Here is a 24548-nt window from a genome sequence, read left to right as displayed (position 1 = left end):
GATATTTTCAAAAGCTGGGAGGAGGGAGAGAAACAAAGGGTCTGGGTCTGTCTGTATGCTGGGTCTTTGCCGGGGATAGACCAGGAATGGAGTCTTAGAACTTTTAGTAAGTAATCTAGCTAGGTATGTGTTAGATTATGATTTCTTTAAATGGCTGAGAAAAGAATTGTGCTGAATAGAATAACTATTTCTGTCTGTGTATCTTTTTGTAACTTAAGGTTTTGCCTAGAGGGGTTCTCTATGTTTTTGAATCTAATTACCCTGTAAGATATCTACCATCCTGATTTTACAGGGGGGATTTCTTTATTTCTATTTACTTCTATTTTTTATTAAAAGTCTTCTTGTAAAAAACTGAATGCTTTTTTATTGTTCTCAGATCCAAGGATTTGGGTCTGTGGTCACCTATGCAAATTGGTGAGGCTTTTTATCCAACATTTCCCAGGAAAGGGGGGGTGCAAGTGTTGGGAGGATTGTTCATTGTTCTTAAGATCCAAGGGGCTGGGTCTGTAGTCACCTAGGCAAATTGGTGAGGCTTTTTACCAAACCTTGTCCAGGAAGTGGGGTGCAAGGTTTTGGGAAGTATTTTGGGGGGAAGGACGCGTCCAAACAGCTCTTCCCCAGTAACCAGTATTAGTTTGGTGGTGGTAGCGGCCAGTCCAAGGACAACAGGTGGAATATTTTGTACCTTGGGGAAGTTTTGACCTAAGCTGGTAAAGATAAGCTTAGGAGGTTTTTCATGCAGGTCCCCACATCTGTACCCTAGAGTTCAGAGTGGGGGAGGAACCTTGACACCAGGCTTATGCAGGTAACTCCCAGGGACTTTTGAAGGTACAGATTCAGGCAGGACCAGTTCCATTCCCTCCCCATCCCGGGACTCTGGAATGCAGAGAGTTTTGCTTGGGGGATGGAAAGCCCCCAAAGAAGTTAATGCAGCTGAGCCTAACAATTTCTGATAGAGGTGCCCAAATGGCAACCTCAGATTCCTCTCAAGGATCTGAGGTCAGCTCGGTCATTTCTGAGGCAACATCCGAGTGCCTAGTGAGTAGAGCAGGAGACCGAGTCAGGAATCCTGGGTTCTGCTCCCAGCCCTCTACCACTAACTCACTGTGCAACTTCAAGCACGTCTCCTAGGCCTGAATTTTGAAAAGTTTGACCGCCGCAGTTTTTGGGGTACCCACCTGTAAACCCCAATGGGGCTGATTTTAGAGGTGCTTGAGCCCCCGCTGCTCCCACGTACTTCAGCCGATCTGCAAATCAAGCCTTCAGTTTCTCAAGCTGGACACCCAAAAACAAAAGCATCCAAAATCAGAGTCCATTTCTGACAATGTGGCTTGAACCTCTGGGCCTCAGCTCGGGTGGGGCATTTCCTTCCTTCACCAGGTGCGAGGAGTCACAGTTAATATTTGCAAAAGAACTTTGAGTTCCTTGCATGAAAGATGCCACAGGAGGTAAAGTATTAATGATTACCCACCGCTAGCATCAGCCTGGCCACATGACACGACTGCAAACAGCTGTGCTGTCGGGTGAAGTGAGGCTGCTTCTGTATGGTAGTTGACTATTAGTATTATGGGCTGCTCAAGGTATGGGATTACATCAAGGTAACGAGGAGTCTAGGCAATGGAGCATTCAGCCCATAGTCTTGTGGGCATGTTATTCATTTCAAGGCAGTTCCATTTTGTGCAGTCGTGTTAACCATTAACCGGAACACAATTGCCAGCCAGAGGCAGCTACATACCAGTATGCCATCCATTCGCACAAAAGAACTCCAGGACAGCTGCTGTTTCCAGAGAGGGTTCTCACCTGCCAAGCTGTTCCATGTACAAACATTGCTAGAGAGTGAAGTAACTATCACTGTGCTCAGTGGGCCAATTCCTTACTCCAGCAAAACATACCCTGAAGGCAGCGGGGCTCAGTCCCCAGGTTAGTACTCGATCCATCCCTACTTGGGCTAATTACCACTGATATGCACAGACACTAGAGGCTCATTTCTTTCTTGGTTTTCATGGGAGTTTTGGCTCAGAAAGGACTGAGTACGAACTGACTAAGAAACTCAGGATTTGGCCCTAAAACACTCCTCCTCCATCAATGCAGCTTCATCTCAGAAGCCGTTCCTTAGTATTGTCCAGAGGGCTGCTCAAAATGTGTCCATCAAAACTGTTCTTTGCTGGGAAACTGGGGGGGTTGACTGAATTAAATTTTTCATCAAAATTTCTTTCTGTGGAAAAATTTGAATTTTCATTTAAAAAAAAATCCAAAAATTGAAATGTCTTAGCCAAATGTTGAAATGCTTTGTTTCAGCTATCCCACCATGATGCCTCACGGGAGCTGTAGTTCAGTTTCCGCATTCTTCTCTCTGGGCCAGTTGCCCCAATCAGACTTTATCTCCCATAATGCACCACAGTCAGAGACTGCCATGATGCAACTACACTGTACCTCCTCTCACGATAAGGGGGAGACCATGATGCATCATGGGAGATGAAGTCCAACTAAGGCACCCAGTCTAGTGAAGAGAAAGGGAGTATGAGGCACCCATCCTACCACCCCCATGAGGCACCAGGATAGCATTTCAGAATCAAAATATTTCAGGTGTGGATTGTCTACCAAAAAATCAATTTTTTTCCCATGGAAAATATAGAAGATTATTTTTTATTTTATTTTTATTTAAATTTTCAGTGGGGAAAGCACATTTTCAGACCAGCTCTATCGCTAAAGAGCATGCTGGCCCATGCACTGTGCATGCGGTTCCCTGCTGAGCAGTGGGGAGCAGTACCCCCATCGTTAGCACAAGTGACGCAAGCATGAGTCACCCTTGTGAGCTGGATCTGATGAGACTGGACCTGGTTTTCAAACGTGCTGAGCACCTGCTGTTACCATTCAGCATCACTCTAAGTCAGGCCCATTAGGCTCATCCAGAGCTGAAGAGACATGACAAAGACTGGGGGGAGGCAGCCCTATATACAGTAGGGTACAAAGCCCTCCCTGCCCGCCATAATCTCCTGGTTAAAGGCAGTACTCGCCTATCCTTCTTATTACCTAGCTTGATCTTGTCTGGATGGATGGAACCAAACTGTATGGTTAAGCCGTATTACTGCCAGACTTTAGGCTTGCTCCCAGCTAGGTGGCCAAGAGTAACCGATGTTAGAATATGGGTCAGGGTACTATTCTGGCATGACCCAGTCCCTGGAGAGGTTAGGTTGCCTGTGTAGACAGGCTTATGCACAAGCAAGCGAGCAGACCACCTTCAGTTGGTGTGTGTCCATGTAGATCCATTGTAGCCAACCTGCCCATCTATCCCTATTGCCTGGGCACTTCTGTTCGTTTAACAGAGCATCCAGAAAGGAGGGATTGTCCCTGCCCCTTCCAACAGATCTTCAGTGAAGTAGGCAGTGGTGTGGTTGAGGGTAAAGGCCACAACCTCACTGGGAGAATATGGTGTATATTCACTCCTCCTCTCCAGTGATGAGCAAATCAAGGCTGTGTGGTCACTGGGTATGTGACATTGAGTGCCAGAAATGCAGTTTAATGGCACTTCTGGTTTTCACCCTGATGTCCTCCAGTCTAAACTCAATTCAAAATAAGAACCTGAGGTTATCCCACGACAGCCTGGAACATGGAGGTCTTAGAGGGTGGTTCTAAGAAGGATTACCCTCTGGCCAGAAGGCTCAGGTGTTGCAGGTTGGATCAAACTCAACCCAAATCACACATGTACAGCACACATCTCACACTGAGCTGGCATGGGGGTGGTTTAGGGCATGGCAGGTGTGTGAGTTTAAACACCATCCTACAGCCACGTGGGAGATCTTGTGCACACCCATCGTGTTGTACCCCATAACACTTGGATCTTCTACAGCACCTTCCAGCTAGGTTTTCAAAAGCCAAAGTCTGCTTTCTCCCCACATTGATGGGAGCATGGAAGCCAATGAATGCATTCCTGATTTACACCCATGTCAATGAGTAGGATTTGGCCCTAAGCACATGTAAATATTAACAAATTCAACCTCATGTTACCACAGAGAATGGACCAAATTTTCAAAAGTGTTCTTTAATGTTGGGTGCCCAACTTTCATCCCTAATGGGCTGCCTTTCAGAGGGGCTGAGTGTCCCCAGTTTCCGTGGACTTCAGCTGGAGTTGTGGGGCTGTGACAGCCACTGTTCCTAACCAGTACACCAGGCCTGGACAGAGGACCTTCAGAATGAAAAGCGCAAGTCTCTCGAGCTTGAAGTAAAAGCAGGCTTTGCACCGGGAACTGTAACAGAGCCAAATCCTCTGTGGATTGGGCACAGGGGGGAGACAACACACGTTCACCAGTGGATTACATTCTCCTGGAAGGCGATGCTCATCCCAAGCCCCACAGTGGCTCAAATTCCAGACAGGACCCCATTCATGTAGTGGCCACTATCTTGGCTGACAGATTAGAGACTGAACCGGAGCTAGAAGTATGAATCTCCATCACTTGAACTAATGATCCAGGATCTGTAATATTCTCTGCCTCAGTAACACACCCACTGACTAATTGCTGACCGGAGCTCTGTATCCCTGAAGAGCTGCCCCATGTGTGCCAAGCAGGGCACCCAGAAACTGGTCTACCTAAAATCAGAGGCCACGTTTGAAGACTGCCCCAGGTCACAGAGCCAGAAATAGAACCCAAATCTACTGCCCTAGGAGAAAACCGCAAGACCAGGCTTTTCCTCACTGTCCCACTAAAAGATATGGGGCTACTTTGAGAAATGAATACCCAATGCTCCACTTAAAATAAAACCCTGCACTACTTTATGTGAAGGGCAACAGGAAGGTTACGCTGTGTCCAAAAATTTGTGCACCGGTGTCTAAAGTTTCACAGATAATGTGCGTTCTAGTGACCACAAAAGGCCTTTCCCACATCCCTGTATGCCACCACCAGTATAATGTAACCATTATTAAGGTCTGACATAAAGATTTGTACAGGTCTTATTTTGTAAGGGCTGAAGATAGAACCCTCACAACCGAACTGGAGCCATTACTAAATGGAAAATGAGATGTAATAGTCAGAAACTAAGGAGCTTTGCGTTAATTTGGGGTCAGGTTAGCAAATGAATTCCTGTTCCTACGGCGTTATGTGCTGTGGTCTCTGAAATGTGTCAGTCTTTCAAATGACCTTTAAAAATAAACATCTGTGGGCAAGACCCTTAGATGGTCTGGGTCGGTGTAGTTCCATTGCTGTCAGGCCAATGCATACTAGCTGAGGGTCTGGCCCATAGTGGTGGGTGTGGGTCAACCCTAAAGGGCTAGGAATACTGCAAAGAACAAATCAGTGAAAGCCTAACAGGCAGGATGAATTGACCATAGGTTTGTTACCGGTCTCTAAGAGCTGTGTGCCCTTAGGGTGCTTGTATGGCTCTCATATGGATCTCACCACACTTCTGAGAGGAAGGGCGGTCCTATTTCCATTTTACAGATGAGGAAGTAAGATGGAGAAAGGCTAATGGATGCTGCTACCTTCCATCATATTAAATATTGACCTCCAGGAGCACCTTTGACTTTTCATGGATAAGCCCGAGCATGGTTCCTGGACATAGGCGTTTACAATTTAAATTATTCAATGATCCACCTCTGAGATGCCAGTCAGAGCTTCTGCCCATCAGCTCCAGCAGTTCCCTGCTTGTGCACCATGGACTGAGGAGAGAAGTTACAGGCTGGCGGGATGTGGCTAGGAGATGGGGAAATTGAGCAGGATGGGGCCTGGCAAGTTATTTTACAGCGGGTCAGCCTTGTTGGATGATCTGATGCTCTGTCATGTGACCATGTCATCCAAACATCACTGCATTCCACTGCCCCCATAAACCTATGAAAAAAATCCAACACCCACTCTGTAAATGCCAGCAAAACAGCTCTCTAGCAAAGCAGCTTGTAATCATTAATGCCCATTGAATTTGTAACATGGATATTACAGAAAAGCCAGTGTCTGCTGAGCCCTGACAATGAGCCCAGAAAACCTTGGGTAGAAGCACGTGGCTTCCTGGGTCTGTCTCTTAGCAAGTCTCATTGAAGGGAATGGGTGTGATCTCTTAGGAGGAGGTTCCCTGTAGTTAAGTACAGTATTAAATTACTGATTTCTGCAGTTCCCCTGCTGACAGAGGTGGCGGAGCAGCAAACAGTGTCTGACTCTAGCTTGCCGAAGGGGTGAGAACGCAGCTTGTGGGTGTAGCTGGAAAGGCAGAAACTTTGAGGAGACCTCACACTTTATAGCAAGGTAAGCTTCTTTTTTAATCCTCTTCATTTCATTTCTAAATGTCGAAGCTGCGGCATGAGCACTCCAACTGCGTGGGAGAACAAAGCCCTGTCAATGTCTTATCAGTTGTATTTAAAACAAAAATGGGGCCAGATCCTCAGCTGATGTCAACCAGGGTAGCTCCATTTACACAACTGAAGGGTCTGGACTGAGAATTTCATGCACACACAAACCTTTCGTCTCAGATTTCTGAGAATCTGGCAAATCTGCCTAACACCTCTGCTCTGAGGAAACATAGGCTTTTGGACTGGTTATCACCCCAGGCTTGCCTTTATTTTCATGCAACACGTAATCAACTCTGTTTTGTTTGACACCCCTCATTTGACTTTCTGCTGAGTGGGAATTTGTTTAAGGTTGAATTTTTCGTCCCGTTGTTACACGGGAGGGCAAAAACAAATGATCTGGATGGTCTAGATCAACAGAACACACTATTCTCATGGCCTCATCAGTATAGATCTGCTAAAAGTCTGAATACGCAGCAGTTTGCTGCTTAAAAGGAAGCAAAGGCTCTGTTGTATGTAATCTGTTTGTGCTTTGTTACCTCCCAAGTTCGCCCTGTTCATTTGAGAGGCAAATTACACTAAGGAGAAATTGGTCTGTAATGGAGTTCAGCTTCAGCCTTATTTGCTGGTATTTTTCTTAGGCACGTCTCCTAGGGACATGACATTAATAATGTGAAGGAGAAACCATGTGAATTAGCATCTGTGGGAGATTTGCATTCCTTAAGCAATATACTGGCGAAAGATGCAAACAAAGCCTACGGTAACTGAAGCAAACTTGCTCTGTGGGGAGTGGAACTACACCGTGATGAAGCTCTATGCTGTCTTTACACAGAGTAGCTAGGTGTGGCTCCGACCTTGCAAAGGATGTGGCAGTAGGTCACTGCTAGGAGCAGCCTCCTTCCTAGCATTCCCTGGGGGTTTTACAAGGCCTTTCCCGTTGGGATCCACTGTATGGTGGATGCTGCTTGCTTTCAAAGTACGTGGGCAGTACCGGAGAGCCCAATCCAGACCACAAAACCATTGCCTGTATTTCCATGCCTTGCTGCGGGCACTCAGCAAAGGCAGGTGAGCCTGTTTTGACTTTGCACAAACAAGCTGCCTTCCTCCCCTCCCCCCTTCCCCTCCCGCCAGCAATGATGTAGGTCTCATGACATTATTTGCTAAGAAGGACTTTGTGGCAACTGTTGCTAAGGCTTCCCAAATGGGAATGGCGGCCTCTTGCCATGCTTTGAGGCAGAGCCACTAGGTTTGTTCTGAGGCAGGCACCTGAGGAGGGAAGAAGGCAGTGCTCCAGGCAGGAGGGGAGCGGTGGTAAAAAGAAGGTTTTGTGGCTATTGCCCACATGGTATCTGTGCTGCGGAGAGAGGGTGTCCGTCTCCAGACCTGCTAGTGCACGGATCCACAGCCACCTCCGGAGAAGTGGCCACTTAAGCATCCATCTGTGCTGCGCCATTAACCACGTTAGGTGGCCTGGTTCAAATGCAGCTGGTTCCTGACGGGGGCTCTGTCCTATGTGGTTGGGGCCTAGCCAGTGCTGCCTGCCCAGCTCCCATTGGGTGCAATGAAGCTGGATTGTGTCCGTGTTCACACCATACTTCCGAAGCGTCCTGTCCAGTGAAGTGGACAGTCCTACATTTTACCACAGTTCAGGGACATGATTAAGGTCTTATCTGCTACCAAAATGGGAGGGCCACACTTTCACCAAGTCTATGGAGCATCCGTGTCATAAAATGCCATATTGGGTGTTACAATAAATAGATTCCCATAATGGGGGGATATTGTGCAATCACGTACAGGAACTTAGGGTTTGTCTACTTGGGGATATTCAGAAAAATTAATCCAAAGTAACTGAAGGTGTGAATTTAAAGTGGGTTGGTTAATCTGCATTAAACCCCCATGTGGACATTCTTATTCAGAATTAATAAGTTTTTATCTTAATTCACTTTGTAAGCTAAACCAAATTAGCCTGAATAAGAATGTCCACATGGGGGTTTAATGCAGTTTAATCAATCCACCTTAAATTCACATCTTTAGTGTATTTTGATTAATTTTTCTGAGTGTAGACAAGCCCTTGAAGAACTCTACTTTCAGAAAGTGCTTGATGAGACAGAACATTACATGTGGAGGAAGGAACGAAGCCGGAAGGTTGCACTGTCTTGGCTCTTTATGCTGCATACACAATAGCAGGGGACCTGTAATTGTCATGTAGATTTGGCCCTACTGTTCCATTACATTTTGCAGCCCTCTAAAATCTGACTTCTCAATATCCATTAATTTTCCCAGCAGAACTTGCTGTGTTCATCTCCTCACAGAGAGTTCACCCAATTGCATCGTTTCCAGCTTACTAATAGATTCTCTACTGGCTCTCACTGCCATCTTGCCCCAGATGCCCCTTTCTTACTCTCGGGAAAGTAACACTCACTCCCAGGTTATGGGAGTTAGCGCATCAAGAGACGAGCACAGTGTATACCTCACGCTTCAGCATTTGCAGTGATCTTCTTAGTGTTCTGGATGGTCACTGGAGACGAAGCCCAAACTGGAACATTGAATCCAGCTTTCGGGGACATTCAGATCCATATTGGGATCCAAACTTCATGGCTTGGTCCCAATTCTAGTTAGAGAGCATCTCTTATCCCAGGGTTTCACATCCCCTTCCTGACCCGACAGCCACCCACATACATGCCCTTCCATCACCCTCAGTCACAGAGGAATCCATACCTGACACTCTCACACAAAAACACATCTCCCCCTAGTCCCGTGGAGCCCCATAACCTTCCCCCCCCCCAGGAGATGGGGTTAGTGGCAAATAGGAGACACATACCAGTGATGACCGTGGACGAGAAGCTGGATATGAGTCAGCAGTGTGCCCTTGTTGCCAAGAAGGCCAATGGCATTTTGGGATGTATAAGTAGGGGCATAGCGAGCAGATCGAGGGACGTGATCGTTCTCCTCTATTCGACATTGGTGAGGCCTCATCTGGAGTACTGTGTCCAGTTTTGGGCCCCACACTTCAAGAAGGATGTGGATAAATTGGAGAGAGTCCAGCGAAGGGCAACAAAAATGATTAGGGGTCTGGAACACATGAGTTATGAGGAGAGGCTGAGGGAGCTGGGATTGTTTAGCCTGCAGAAGAGAAGAATGAGGGGGGATTTGATAGCTGCTTTCAACTACCTGAAAGGGGGTTCCAAAGAGGATGGCTCTAGACTGTTCTCAATGGTAGCAGATGACAGAACGAGGAGTAATGGTCTCAAGTTGCAGTGGGGGAGGTTTAGATTGGATATTAGGAAAAACTTTTTCACTAAGAGGGTGGTGAAACACTGGAATGCGTTACCTAGGGAGGTGGTAGAATCTCCTTCCTTAGAGGTTTTTAAGGTCAGGCTTGACAAAGCCCTGGGTGGGATGATTTAACTGGGAATTGGTCCTGCTTCGAGCAGGGGGTTGAACTAGATGACCTTCTGGGGTCCCTTCCAACCCTTATATTCTATGATTCTATGATTCTATGATTTTCACGGCTCATAGGCACATCCTGTTTCCAGCACAAAACAATGTGATTACTTCCATGGCCTGTATGGGACTATTCAGGCCAAGTGCCTTCAAAACAACTTCCCTTCCTGGGATTTTTTGCCCTTCATTCTCGCTCTCATTCTCCTGGCTCAGCACTTTGTTGTGTAATAACAAGCTTCTCTGCTGCTCTCTACCCACCTCAAAGAGATTTGATATATTGGGGATGCTAAATTGTATGTTTGAGCGCCATCCGTCCTGGGCCTTTACAGTGGAATGTGTTTCGAGCTTCAGGCCCCCACAGCCTAAATATGCTCCTTTGGCATGTCATGAGCATGAAGTCTAGGCTTCTGGCTCCTGTTTTTTTAAAACAGCTCTTCTGAAAGCAACCAGACATGATACAACATATGCCTCCCTAGAAGCTGGATTCTATGGAGCTATATGTTAGCTAGACAGTAGATATCTATAGCTATCTCCCAGTAGGGAATGTGTGTTGTTAAGGTTTCATCAGCATTTAAATAAGATACGTACAGGTAGGGTGACCAGATAGCAACTGTGAAAAAACGGGACAGGGGATGGGGGATAATAGGTGCATATGTAAGAAAAAGTCCCAAAAAACTGGACTGTCTCTTTAAAAACAGTACATCTTGTCACCCTACATACAGGCATATATCTATAGCTATGAGTGTGTCTATCCTATTTTAGCCACGGGTGTGCACACACGCATCAACATTAAAATTCAGTCTTTGCCATGCAGTGGAATTGGAGATAACAAAACCAAGGTGTGTAGTACTATGCGGTAACTGTTGATGGAGGCTGACTTTTTCATCTTGTATCTTTATTTCCTCTCCTAAATTCTTATATTGTGCGGCCGTCTTCTGGCGGAACAGCTGCCATGTTCAGCCCCAGAGGTGGCTGCATTCCAGTGGGTGGTGAAATAACACTGATGTGTGTGGTTAATCCTGTACTCCTGGACCAGACGCTCCTTTTCTGCATCACTCAGTGTTGCGGTCCTGCCGGTGCACAGACAGGAGCCTTTTTGGCAGAGTCGTGTGTTTGGACAGGATACTGGGTCTGCTCGGCCTGCAAGGTACAGGGAGAAACAAAATACCCCTTGCTGTTAATGAGCCCAAACTGGTCTTTTCCTGTAAAGCTGTGTTGGTGGCAGGTTGTTTCAGACCCCTCATCCTTCATGGGTTAAACTGGGTCACTAGGCTGAGCCCGGGGTAAGGGGCAAAGTATAAATTGCTCCCCGCCCCAACGAGACCAACGTGACTGGAGCTTCCTAGGTGATACTGTCTCAGGGAGGACCCATTCCTTCCCTGCTCCCGTCACTCTTGGTGGAGCATCACTTACTCCATTCCTTTGTGAAGGTTAATTTATTCCACCCTCCTTGTGCTCATTCAAATCCACTGGTTAGTACTAGGAGAGGGGAGGGGAGAGGAGGGGCTGGGGTCAGGCCTTCTGCACCCACTTGCTCGCCTGGTGCAAACCATCCCATTGAATCAGCACGGGGCATTGCTGTAACCCCAGCTCGGCACCGACGACCATAACAACTCAGCTGCTGTTACCGAGGCGAGTGGCACGCTCTGCACTGCCCCTGCACTGCTGGACTGTCCCCACCTGTTGCATGCGGGAGTCCCAGAGCTAGGACCATGAGGCTCTGCGCTTTGAGCTAAAGGATTAAATCGATGCGCCGAGAGCTGTAGCGAACTCATCTCCTCTGTGGATACAGCACGGAGGGTGCAATGTATGTATCGCGTGCTGCCGATGGCTTACAGAGCGCTCCCAGTTAGTAACAGGATATATGCATTGGTGAGGGGTGACACTGTTGCCAGCAGCTCTCTGGATGTTCCCTACAGCACGGTCAGAGACGACAGGATAAACCTCTACCACACGGCTGGCACTGACCGTGCCCCTGCAGGGTGCTGGTAATAATCTCCCAGGGGAAGATCACCTTGAAGTCTGGCTCTGTTTTGGGGACCTCAGAGCTTAGATCCTCCCCATGCTGCATGAAAGCGACTGGAAGGAGCGGGAGTTGGATCTGGTTGGTCGGCAGCTGCTTATCTCTCGCCAGTCGTGCTGCTACTTTCGTTCTGTTGTGTGTGACCACGCTGCGTCCAAGGGTATGATAACCAGACAAAGGGCGAGCTTCCCTCTGCAGCGACGGCCGTGCACCTGAGTCCTGACTAAAACTGCCTCTCCTGGCCAGAGACGGACACCTGTTACGAGCCGTGCGGGAATTTCAACACCAGTGTCCCAGCTCGTTTCACCTGTGACCTCAGCCATGCACCAGCTCTTCAGCGAGAAATGGGCAGCCCTATAGAACTGCCAGCCCTCGCCTCTGGAATGTCTGATGAACTCATTCTGAGCTAAGTTCGAGAGTTGGAATAAACATTAATCTCTCTTTTCAGAGTAACAGCCGTGTTAGTCTGTATTCGCAAAAAGAAAAGGAGGACTTGTGGCACCTTAGAGACTAACCAATTTATTTGAGCATGAGCTTTCGTGAGCTACAGCTGTGCTGTAGCTCACGAAAGCTCATGCTCAAATAAATTGGTTAGTCTCTAAGGTGCCACAAGTCCTCCTTTTCTTTTCATTAATCTCTCTGTTTGCCATTTGAAAGCTAACAGCATGGACCCAGTCTTTGCAGCCCGCTGTGTGAAGTCAAGGGAGCAGAGTTGAGGATGAGGCCTACCTGCTTTCACGGGGGGACGATAACTACCTAAATCGATATTTAGACATCCAGATAAGCAGAGGAACCAAGCAATCCGGCCTCGGTACCTCTAACAATCAGGCCACCCATTTAGGTGCTTGCTGTCTAGACACTACAGCTAAAACCTGGGTGCCTAAATTGGGCCCCCACCTTGAGGAGCCCCAAATTAAAAGCCACTTTTGAAAATCTGGCCTTGAATGGTTTAGAAGGGGGAACTCCAGAGCAGAGATCTGCGTGGTGCAAAATGTCTTTTAATTTTAATGCAGAACCCCAACGGCATAAAAGAAATGAAGTTAAATCTTATACAGCCTGCAGAGAGCTTGGCTGTTGCCTATTTGTTACTTGGCTCATTTCCTTTTGAAGAAGCCTTGTGGGACGTTATGCTCGGGTAACTCGAAATCCTTTTCCCAGCCTTGCTTCTAGTGGGACTATTTCACCTGCTCTCTTTTAACAGCCTGATCTTCAGCGGGGCCACCGCACGCAGCTCCAGGGGAAGGCAGTGAGATTGGCAGGGGCTGAAAAACCAGGCCCTCTATTTTGGCTGTGACCATGATGCCTTGTTTTAGAGGGATGTGGCTCTGCTTGAGCTTCTGAAGGAGGCTTAGTGTATTCACGGTGAGCAGGAAGCACTTGCTCATGCTCACACTCTCTCCCTCCCCCTCCCACCCACTGCACTCCCGAATGGCTCAGCCCTGGGTGGCAATAACCTTTGGCTGTTCGGCTCAGTAACAATATACACAAATAAATCTCACCAAGGTGGTCGAGGGATACAGCCTTTTCCCCTAGGCTGGCTGCTGGGAATAATTCTAACCAGAATGGCTTCCGAGGAAAGGAGGAAGTGGACTTAAAAAGAATCCAGTTGTGTTTCTTGCTGCATAACTCGGGTGACTCTTCCAGCCTGTAATGTGCCATGTAGTTCTTCCTCCAGATTCAGTCCGGGTACTTCGGCAGACCCCGTTCCATTACAGCAGAGTAGGAAGGAATCGAGAGAAGGAAAAATTTGTTCATAATAAATTGGCAGCTTTATTCATCTCCGAGTTTGCTGCTCCCCTGGAACTGATCTGTATCCTGTTACTGAATCAATAATCTCTTCATTAGACGCCACAAAGGGGCCGCTACCCTACCCTTATTAGAGGTTAAGTCAATCTTCATCTCTCTGTGCATTTGAAAACAATGCACCCAGCAAAAGGCCTGGAGAGTCCTCACACCAGTACAAATGTTGACACAGAGTTTGCACAAGGCAGATTCTTGCCAGTTGCTCTCAGTGCCAATCTCGTCAGAGGCAGGCCTAGAGAAAAATGTGTCCCTGTTCTGAACACACCCCAGCCTTGTCTGCTGCTTCTGTCTGCTTTGACATCTGGAGAGCCCATGTCACTTCTTGCAGATACTTGTCACCACCCCACAAGGGCCTAGCATGCCCAGAGATCCCCCGGGAGCGTGGGTGGCCAGGGGCAGGGATGGTCATGGGGAGGAACCCCCAACCAAGGAGAGCATGGTCTCTCTGCCTCCTTCCCTGGGTTGCAGGGAGGATCAACTGCTTCTCTCCTTGTCACTGGTGCTCTCATCCCAGCTGCGCTCCGGCCTGTGCTCCACCCTGGGCTCTACCTCGCCAGCTTCAGGACATGCTGATGGTTAATGGTATGGTGTCTCCACACAATGTCACTGATTGCCAGAGCTGGGCAAACTCGTTATTTGAGACCTATAGCTCCTTTGTCTGTTCACGACTAGACTAGGTCAGGCTGCTAATAGTTGGTTCATTCTTTGACAATACTGAATAGTGGCTACCAACACCTCTGAGCCTGTAGAATGGCTACAACACAGGCTATTGGCCAGGGCTATTGCTACAAGTATTCACGAGTTATAACTCATTATTGGTGCAATGGGGAATCACCCAAGTCACATGGTAGGGTTCCTGCTTTCTGACAGGATGGTGTCCAATCTTCTCCAGATCCTCAGAATGGCCACATTAGCATGTCTAGTGTCAATCTGTAAGAACATTTCCAGCTCTTACCTTTTCCCTCAAACATCTTATGTACAAAAATGTTTCTATAGGAGTGTTTTCGGGAAGCCAGAAAAATGGGTCACAAATACCATCATCTGTAGTTTTCATTCAAAGAAATGCTGTACTGGCAAATACTGCAAACCACCCCTTCCCCCCCCGCCAAAAAAAGTCTATTCGCCCAGCTTTAATCATCACATTGCAGTGTGGTTTGGGAGTATGTTGAGGTCCAGTGTGCTTTGGTGTGAGTATTTGCCTTGCCTGTGGGAGAAGATATGAGGCCTCCAAAAGGTGCCTATTATATAGGTACCTTCTCTTTTCCCACCCCCTGCAACCATCCTCCTCAACATCCGATGAAGTGAGCTGTAGCCCACGAAAGCTTATGCTCAAATAAATTTGTTAGTCTCTAAGGTGCCACAAATACTCCTGTTCTTTTTGCGGATACAGACTAACACGGCCGCTACTCTGAAACCTGTCATTATGCAAGGCACTGAATTTAGCCGTATGGAGTGGAAATCCATCAATTTCATGAAAAAACTCGTACAGTTACAGACAGACATGGCATGCATCCGATGAAGTGGGCTGTAGCCCATGAAAGCTTATGCTCAAATAAATTTGTTAGTCTTTAAGGTGCCAGAAGTACTCCCTCCTTTTTGTGTATCTGCTTTCTTTTTGAAGGGGTCAGGCAAAAAAAAATAGCCTCGGGGAAGAATGGTTGTTCGAGTCAGGAGTAGACATTGACCAGAGCCCCAAACAAAGCAGACAAACCCATTGCTGGACTTTTGTGCAGAACATTTCCATTTGGACTGCAGGCTGCTTTGTCTCCTTCTGGGACATGCTAAAAGCTAGACGAGGCGCAAAGAGGGTGGTCTGAGGGGGGACGGTGCTCCACAGTGTGCTCGCGGGCTGGGGCTGGTTCACTCGACATCAGCACCGGTGTATTCAGCAGACTCTGATTTATATAGGAGTGCTCAGGTGCATAACACATATATGTGTGTGTAGGATCGAGGGTAAGTGGCCAACCAGCATAGACAGGGCGTAAGCAGTTCAACAGCCGAAGACAAGAATATCCAATACCAACTCAAATATTACCTATAATCCTAGCTTTCAAATTGGCACAGCCTGTCAGAAAGCATGCCCATGTCATAGTTTCCTAAGACTTTACGGCACGTTAGTCATTTTGTTTGGGGCTCTTATTGTCCGAATGCTGTTGAAATACAGAAAAGCCAAGTCGCCGTCAATTCAGACTGTTCTTTGGGTGTTTGACATGAAGCCCAGACACCTTTCTGGGGTTTTCATTCCCCCAGCATTCCATGAACCCTGGAGAATGTGCCAGGATTTGAGACTGTCTCTATGTTTTTACTAAGTAATATGCCTCCCAAAATGAAAAAGTCACTGCCATCATGTCCATTGAACTGTTATTTATTCCCCGTTCTTGGGAGTGACCCTGACAGGTTAGTCATCTGCTCCTTCCTGGAGTAAAATCACACCCCCACACAAGGGAGGCACTGAATCTGGCGCACACAGCGATGAGTACTGCTGTGTTCTGATGTTGTACGATGGGAGTGTACTCTGCTGAGACGGGTGCGTTACAGGTCCCCCGCTGGGCTGATCGGCAGAGGATGCAAGTTTCTGCAGCCCACAGCTAAGGAGTTTGGGCTGTTTAGCTCAAGCTGTAGCCGCTCAGACGTTTAATTCTGGCGGTCGCCCATGCAATCCCCCGTGTGTTGGCCAACAAGGCAGTGGCCGGAGGAGCATTAAGGTTTCCAGAATCTGCGGCCTCAGCCCGAGAAGTATTCTGCAATTTTCTGTTGAATTTACTTATTCTCTACTATCTGCAGGGGTTGTTGGTATGTAGGTGGGGTGGTGAGTGCCGCTCACTATGCCAAATGGCAGTGGAACAATGAGGCTAAAACAGAATTTTTGGCCAAGTGGCTGAAGCTTCCTGTGGGCGGAGCAAGAGGAGACTCTCATCTGCTTCTGCTTTTTATGGCTGGCCCCTCAATGCTTGAACAATCCCTGCGCCACTTAGAAGAGCTGGGGTTGACCAAGGACAGCTGCTATTGGATGGTGGGTGTACTGGTGCTGCTCAGGGGGGAGTGACTCAACTTCCCAGCCCTTGCCTTGCAATCTGGAGCTGGTTGTGGTGGCCATCCCCTCTTCTCTGCTACAGTCCATTTCTTCAACTTGTATCGCCAGCCTCCTGCCATTGCTACTGTCACTGTGGCGTTTACAGGACACGTCTCCTCTCTGTGCATTCACACAAGCCACCCATCTGTGGGGATTGTATATGCCTGTGAGGAAGCTGTCCCAGCTGCACCTGGATCCCTCCTCCATCATCCATGCCAGGAGTGCCTAGTCAGGTCAGAGCCTCCAGACGTCACCTGTCTCTGGCCAAGGACCCATGTCCCACTCCACTCTGCTGCGGGGGGCTTAAGGCCGCACAGCCCTCTACCATACATTGTGGTGTCCCCAGCAAGCCAGTCTGCCTCACGACCAGTCCCTGTGCATTGCTTTCTCTCCAAGGGCTATGAACAGTGCGCCAGCCGTTACCAGTCACCATGCAGCTCTTGCTCAGCAAAGTGTATTTCGTCAGGATAAAACATAAAGCACGAAAAGCATTGACACGCTCACTCCACAGATCAGAAATTGTCCATCCTCCACAGTGGGAGTCTGGTAGGCTAACATCCCTTTCTTCAAGGCTGGGGGCCTTTCCTTGGACAGAAGGTCCTGTCTGTTTGCTGAATGAAAAGACGGTCCCTGAGTCTCCAACCATTCAGCCGTTCTATGCCCCCAAAAGCCCTTTCTACATTTCTTAGGCTTCAAAACCCATGCAAATCGCCCAGGGGGTGGAACGGCTCTGGAGCTGTTTAAGATCTCAGGGGTCATTACCCCCTACTGTTTTTCATTCCTGTAGGAGCTGTGGTAAGCCCCTGCTCCCATACACAATCCAGGCCATTCACAGGAATAAAAATTTCACTGCTTTTGGAGGGGCACTTTCTGTGCCCCCCAGCAGCCAGAGGGGCTGGTTCTCCCCCTCCCCCTCACTCTCTCTGCCCTGGCCCTGGAGGGGTTCTGTGCCCCCACTGATTGAGGGGCCCGTGCCCCTACTTGCCCCCCACTTTGTGCATTCCGCAGCAGACAATCACACAGAAAACATCAATACATTGAATACAGTGGTCCTCAAAGATATTGCCTGGGGTTGCAATATCTGTGGCAGAAGTGACCAGCCCTTCTCAAAAAGAAAAGGAGTACTTGTGGCACCTTAGAGACTAACAAATTTATTTGAGCATAAGCTTTCATGAGCTACAGATCACTTCATCCGATGCATGCCCTTCTCAGTGACTGGCTTTTGCCCCTGAACAGGTGAAAATGCTCAGGGCTTTATGAGGAATACTTTTTCCTAGTGGAGTTTACTCATGTCTCTTCTCAGTTTCAGAGGGGCAGCCGTGTTAGTCTGGATCTGTAAAAGCGGCAAAGAGTCCTGTGGCACCTTATAGACTAAAAGACGTATTGGAGCATAAGCTTTCGTGGGTGAATACCCACTTCGTCGGATGCAGTTCTCAGTTTGCGTTTCATCTAGCATTGGGCAAAACCAGTTTGGGATACAGTAAGAACCAACTTGCATCTTCCCTCAATCCTCACAATTAAGCCAAATGTCTAGAACTTTATAAATGTTTCCGTACTTCCTGCTTGTGGCAAAGACAAGACACAAGCAACTGGTTTTTGTGTCTGGACAGGGGTTGAGTTAATGGGAACACTCACACTACAACTCACATTAAATCACTAGTGAGGACAAGCCCCAGGACAGAAGGTTGTTTTCATGGTATTTCAAGCCTGACCACAAGCAGAAATAAACCTGAAATCTCATGAAAACAGCTGATCTTCAGTGAGGTTGCTATCTCATCACTATTTCTAGACCAGGGGGTTGTGTCTGCTCTGGTCTTAATAGGGGCAGTGAGCAGGGAATAACAGAGGGGCTCAGTTTAGGAAGGGAGGTTCTTGGTGTGGTAAAGATTAAGCATCACTGTTTTAAACCAGGTTTCAGAGTAACAGCCGTGTTAGTCTGTATTCGCAAAAAGAAAAGGAGGACTAGTGGCAACTTAGAGACTAACCAATTTATTTGAGCATAAGCTTTCGTGATGAAGTGAGCTGTAGCTCGCGAAAGCTTATGCTCAAAGAAATTGGTTAGTCTCTAAAGTGCCACTAGTACTCTTTTTCTTTTTGTTTTAAACCAGAGATTTGGATTATAGTTTTTAATAAGCATCTAAGCTTCTGGATGCTAGTTCAAGCTGATTATCTGAGCTCAGCTGACGCCTGAGATCTTCTGAGCTAACCCGTTTGCTAAAGAGAAGTGAATATTGTCCAAACACCTGAGTTCTGCTGTGAGCTCTGTGGCCTATAATGTAAAACATTTGATGCTCTGCCAAATTCAGATCCAACAACAATATTCTGTGATCTGATATATAATACATGCAGCTTAACAAAAGACCAGGAAGCACACCGGGGCAGGACTGCCTGGCTGTAGTCAATGCAGGCCTTTCATTCAGCAGGAAGATAGGCAGAGAATAAAATGCAGTCAAGGTATTTTTTTTTAAACTAATATAATAATTAACTATGTTGTAAGCAAACACAATTTGGGAGCTAGAGAATGACACCACCACAGTGCTTTGGCATATGAATGAAAAGGGAGAATCAGTGAGCCACATTATACCCTGCGTTAGTCCTGTTCAACCCCAATAACTTAATTGAGCGGAGAATTTGTCCCAAAGATTGTAAATACAGTAATGAATTGGCTGGTGCATGTGCATTCTACTGCCATCTACTGGAGAGCCTGAGAACTGGTCACCTGCGTGTCATAGATCTTATACTGATACGACACCGTTTGTTTTAACTCCATGGTAGTAGCCTGTGCTTACAGAGCAGGAGGATCTACATTCTCTGCCTCCTGCTGCTTGGATGTTCTGAATAACAACGATGATGGCAATAAAGTTCACAGGTGTCTGGGTTTGTTACAATGTTCCAGCTCAGGTATTACTTGAAATAAGTGGGGGGTTAGCCCCAGTACCCTGGCCAAATTGCATTCTAACTTCCCCCTGCAGTGTCTACTGGCTCTTGTATCCCTGTTTGCTTGCTGCTTAAACTGTTCTGCAATGCTGAACGGTTGATTAGCTGGTGGATTAAGTGAATGATCTGTCTATACACTGGGGAGCCTCCGGAATGAAAGACGTTTGATACATGGACATAATCATAAGGGTGCAAGTGCAAGACTTGGAGCTATTTTTTTTTCCTAAAGAGAACCACAGTCCCCACTGGTATTCGTTATTCCCCCCCCCCCCCCCCCCGCTTTGGATCTGTGCTTCACCAACCAAAAGTCCAAGCTTTGGGCCAGATCCTCAGTAGATGTAAATTGGTGTAGCTCCACTGGATTCGATAGAGCTATGGCGAGTTTCACCCACTGAAGATCAGGTCCCATAGCTTTTAACGTTACCCCATCTCTCTCCTGGGAATCGCCGTTTGTTTTACTCACACAAAAGAAGGTTGAGTTAGTGCAGAATGGGGGCGAGGGGAGAGTCCTGGGTTTTGCATACAGCAGAAGCTCCTGTCTGCCCCGGGGGTGAGAGAACCTGGATTTGTGCTGGAAATGGCCCACCTTGATTATCATGCACATTGTAAGGAGAGTGATCACTTTGGATGAGCTATTACCAGCAGGAGAGTGAGTTTGTGTGTGTGGTTTTTGGAGGGGGGTGAGGGGGTGAGAGAACCTGGATTTGTGCAGGAAATGGCCCACCTTGATTACCATGCACATTGTGAAGAGAGTTGTCACTTTGGATGGGCTATTACCAGCAGGAGAGTGAGTTTGTGTGTGGGGGGGTGGAGGGTGAGAAAACCTGGGTTTGTGCTGGAAATGGCCCAACTTGATGATCACTTTAGATAAGCTATTACCAGCAGGACAGTGGGGTGGGAGGAGGTATTGTTTCATGATCTCTGTGTGTATATAAAGTCTGCTGCAGTTTCCACGGTATGCATCCGATGAAGTGAGCTGTAGCTCACGAAAGCTCATGCTCAAATAAATTGGTTAGTCTCTAAGGTGCCACAAGTACTCCTTTTCTTTTTGTAAGAAGCATGACAACTTGTAGGCAGGGCCAGCGTTCTGCTCCAAACTCCTCATTGTGCATTTGTGGGTACGATCCCCTGCTCATGTTGTGCCTGGCATCTTGTCTGACCCTTTGGCCCTGTTCAGTGTGGGGCCAAATCTGAGCGTGGGGCAGCATTTTATCTATCCCCATTTGAAATGACACCACAAGGTGAGGAATCAGAGCCACAATCTGTTGTTTGAATGGCTAAATCCAGCAAAAGTCTGCAGAGACTTTTGTTCTTATGGATGAATCCATGTTATAGGAGCCTCGCTGCCACTTGGCTTGGAGTTTTATCAAACTGGATAGTTACTCCACTCTTCGTCTTTCTCCCCTTCAGTTCAACCAGCAGAATGACAGAGACTGACCTGGGCCTCCCCACTATCGAGAGAAAGCCGGGGCTGCAGATATGGACCATCGAGGTACGGTGAGAGGAGCGCATCCTTCGCAGACGGGGTATATGGGGGTGTTTTACAAGAAAGAGATGCTGTGAAAGTTGCTTGGTGAGAGAGGAAAGATGGTCTTGTAGTTAAAGACGAAGGAAGACTAGGAATCAGGAGCCCCAAATTCTATTCCCAGCTTTATCCCACTCAGTGTGCAACGTTCAACTCACGCAACGGCTCTGGGCCTCAGTTTCCCCATCTGTAAAACAGGGATAATACTGACTTAGGAAACAGGAATGTTGTGGGACTAAAGTTGATACTTTATTACCATAGCAACCAGAGACTCCACTGCACTAGATGCTGCTGGTACACTCTGTAATAGACAGTCCCAGCCTTGTACAGCTTTCAATCTAAATAGACGAGACCATGGGTGGGAGAAAGGAAGCATTACTATTCCCACATTACAGCTGAGAAATAGAGGATTTAAGTGACTTGCCCAAGGTCCCGTAGTGAGTCAGTGGCAGAGTCAAAGACTGAGCCCAGCTCTTCTGAGATCACAAGACTATCTTTCCTCTCCAGAGCAAATACTGTTGTTCACAGCAGCACTGATATGACTGTAGACATGCCTGAGCCCTGTCTGCACTAGTGGCTTAGCCTTGGTACCGACGGCCTGTTGCCAGCTGTGACGGTAAGACAGGTGCTAGGGAGATGCTGCAGATAGCGGGCAGGCCTGACCAAAGGCCTTGCATTCAGTTCTGAACATGGCTAGTGCCTGGCTCGGCCTGTTTTCCCCAGAAGGGTGTTCCACGGCTGGCTTGCTGCTGCTGAGCATGCCCCAAACAGGAGCCCAGCCCCAGGCTTAGAGAGCAGAGCCCAAGGAGCTGAGCAGAGACTTAGTCGTGTGACTCTCGCTGGCAAGGACTGTGCAGTGAAACCTACTTGGTGACGATGTTGCCACTGGGAATGATCGAAAGTCATTGCAGTTCCCTGTTTGTTCACGTGGCATTGCGCCACCTTCCAGGGGAACTGTAATTAAAAGCAAGTCTGTTCCCTAGGGACATGCTGGTATGAGGGGAAACCAGTTGGGCCACCAGAAAAATGTATGGCTTGAATGCCACGGAACCGGTGTGAGCTGCAGGCTCACGGAGCAGCTCAGCACAGCCATATGTGTGTGTGTGTGTAAGTAATGTTGGAAGGGGTTCTCCAGCTTGTAGTGCCCACCAAAGCTGCTTGTTAAACCCCCTCTCCCACCACCAAAACTGAACGTAGGCCAGGGCCCATGCAAATGCGGGAAGCGATCGACTACAGGCCTTGACCCTCAGATCACCCTGTCACAGAGCTGTGAGATTCAAGAGGCAGCTTGGAGCAGGAGGTGTAACTAACGCTCTGAAGTATGTACACGCACTGATCCCTCCGCTGCCTCGCCCATCCCCACCTTTAGTACGCTCATAATGTCCAGGCTACATACCGTGAGCAGAAGAGATTTAGATCAGAGAAATTGGAGACGGAAATGCCTCTTAAATCATCCAGTCCAACCACCACACCCCTTCCCCCCAAACCCCATGCAGGCTTGGTTATTCATTCATTTGGCTTTAAAATGTCCCAAGCAATGGAGTCTCCACTGTTTCCGCACGGAATACTTAGTGGATCACATTGTCAGGCCCTTTCTCCTGGTATTCACCCCAGTCCTTCCTTTCTGAACTTCATTGCATTCCTTCTCGTTAGACACGCTTGTATTCCCCTGAATAGGTCACTTTCACCCTTTAGATACTGGTTGACAGGGGAGGCGAGTTATGTGGACCATGGTGCCCGTGCTCCTGGAATATTCAGGGCCAAGGGGTCCGGGTCCACCAATGTGTGGGGCCGGGTCTCTCTCCCGGCCCCGCCCACCATCCCCGTGCACCTCTCCTGGCCCCACTTGCTGCCCCCAGGCAATTTAAAAAGCCCCAGCAGCCCCCAGCCACCACCACCGGCAGCGCAGCGGGGCTAAGGCGGCTTTCTGTCTGCCCTTGCTCCGCACCACTCCCGGAAGCAGCCGGCACGTCCCTGCGGCCCAGGGGGAGCAGGGTGCCTCCACGTGCTGCCCCCTGCCCTGAGCGCCGACCCCACAGCTCCCATTGCCCTAGAACTGCAGCCAAGGGAGCTGCAGGGGCGGTGCCTGCAGGCAGCGGCACATGGAGACCCCCCAGCCCCTCTGCCGGAGCCGCTGCCAGAATGGTGTGAGGGTCGTTTTCAGGAGCTGCCCGAGATAAGCACCACATCCCTCACCCTCTCCCTCACCCCAACCCCCTGCCCCAGCCCAGAGCCTGCACCCCACACCCAAACTCCCTCTCAGAGCCTGTCCCCCACATCCCCTCCTGCACCCCAACCCCCTGCCCCAGTCCAGAGCCTGCACCCCACACCCAAACTCCCTCCCAGAGCCTGTCCCCCACATCCCCTCCTGCACCCCAACCCCCTGCCCCAGTCCAGAGCCCGCACCCCACACCCAAACTCCCTCCCAGAGCCCTCACTCCCAGAGCCTGACCCTTCACTCCTCCTGCACCCAAACTCCCTCCCAGAGCCCGCACCCCACACCCCCTCCTGCCCCCCATCTCCCTGCCCAAGCCCAGAGCTCGCACCCCAAACACCCTCCCACACCCAAACTCCCTCCTAGAGCCTTAGGTAGGTGTGGGGGGAGGGTAGCAGGACTTGGACCCATTTTGGGCACCACCAAAAATTATACAAACCTGCCGCCCCTGCTCATTGATCATTGTTTTGAATCCCTTGTGGTTCATTGATTCATAGAACTTAAGACCAGAAGCAACTAGTATATTGCCTCAACTTAACTACAGGCCATAGCCTTTCACCCAGTGCCCCTGCACTGAGCCCAGTCACTTGTGTTTGGCTAAACTCTTCCAGAAGGGCATCCAGTCTTGCTGTGAAGACTCCAAGAGAGAGAAACCACTGCTTCCCTGGGTAGCCTGGTCTAAGGGTGCATCACCCTCGCAGTTGTAAAAATGTGTGCCTTCTTTCTAACTTGAGTGTGATCCCCTCTTGATTGTCTAGCACTGTGTTAATAAAAGGCGTGATATGGAACAAACCAAACCAGAACATTTGTTTGGGAAATTACAGTAATATACCCTTGTGTACAGAGTATGCAGTATGTACAGAGTACGCGGTCAATATCTGCCTACACCCATAGCACACAGAAATCAAGCTAGCCCAGGACTGTGCTCTATAAATAGGGAGTGAGTCATAAACCACACATCACTGGTCTGAATTTCTGCCCAGTGAGTTTGCCCAGTTTCATATTCTTGTTCGAAGTGAACTGGAAAATTCAATGCAAATTTGAATGGAGCCCAGAAAGCCATGCTGCCTGTTCTCTGCTCATCTGAGTGAGAGGACACAAGGGGGCTCTCAGCATGTGGCTTACTGACCTTCCAAATGCTAATTCTCTGCCTCTATGAAGCCCTCTGTCTCTTCAGTGTTAACTAGGTAGGTGCCAGGAATGCTCCATTCTGGGCCGGCAGCGCCCCAAGAGGTCAACTGCAGCAGTCAAATCCTC

At 48.4% G+C, this 24548-nt stretch overlaps 1 protein-coding gene across 1 annotated transcript in view; it reads left to right on the top strand.

Moving 5' to 3' along the window:
* Positions 1-6086: 6086 nt before the first annotated feature.
* Positions 6087-24548, top strand: part of VILL (villin like) — a 57882-nt gene continuing 39420 nt past the window's right edge. Inside the window, exons 1-2 of the mRNA XM_048837470.2 lie at positions 6087-6230; positions 20962-21043. Coding sequence (XP_048693427.2) covers positions 20975-21043 — 69 coding nt within the window. The 5' untranslated portion in view covers positions 6087-6230; positions 20962-20974. The remainder of the gene's footprint in view (positions 6231-20961; positions 21044-24548) is intronic.

This window comes from Caretta caretta, chromosome 2 (assembly GCF_965140235.1).
Source record: "Caretta caretta isolate rCarCar2 chromosome 2, rCarCar1.hap1, whole genome shotgun sequence".
In the NCBI taxonomy this organism is placed as follows: Eukaryota; Metazoa; Chordata; order Testudines; family Cheloniidae; genus Caretta; species Caretta caretta.
The sequence above is the reverse complement of the archived record's forward strand: the minus strand, read 5'-3'. Positions and strand labels throughout refer to the sequence as shown.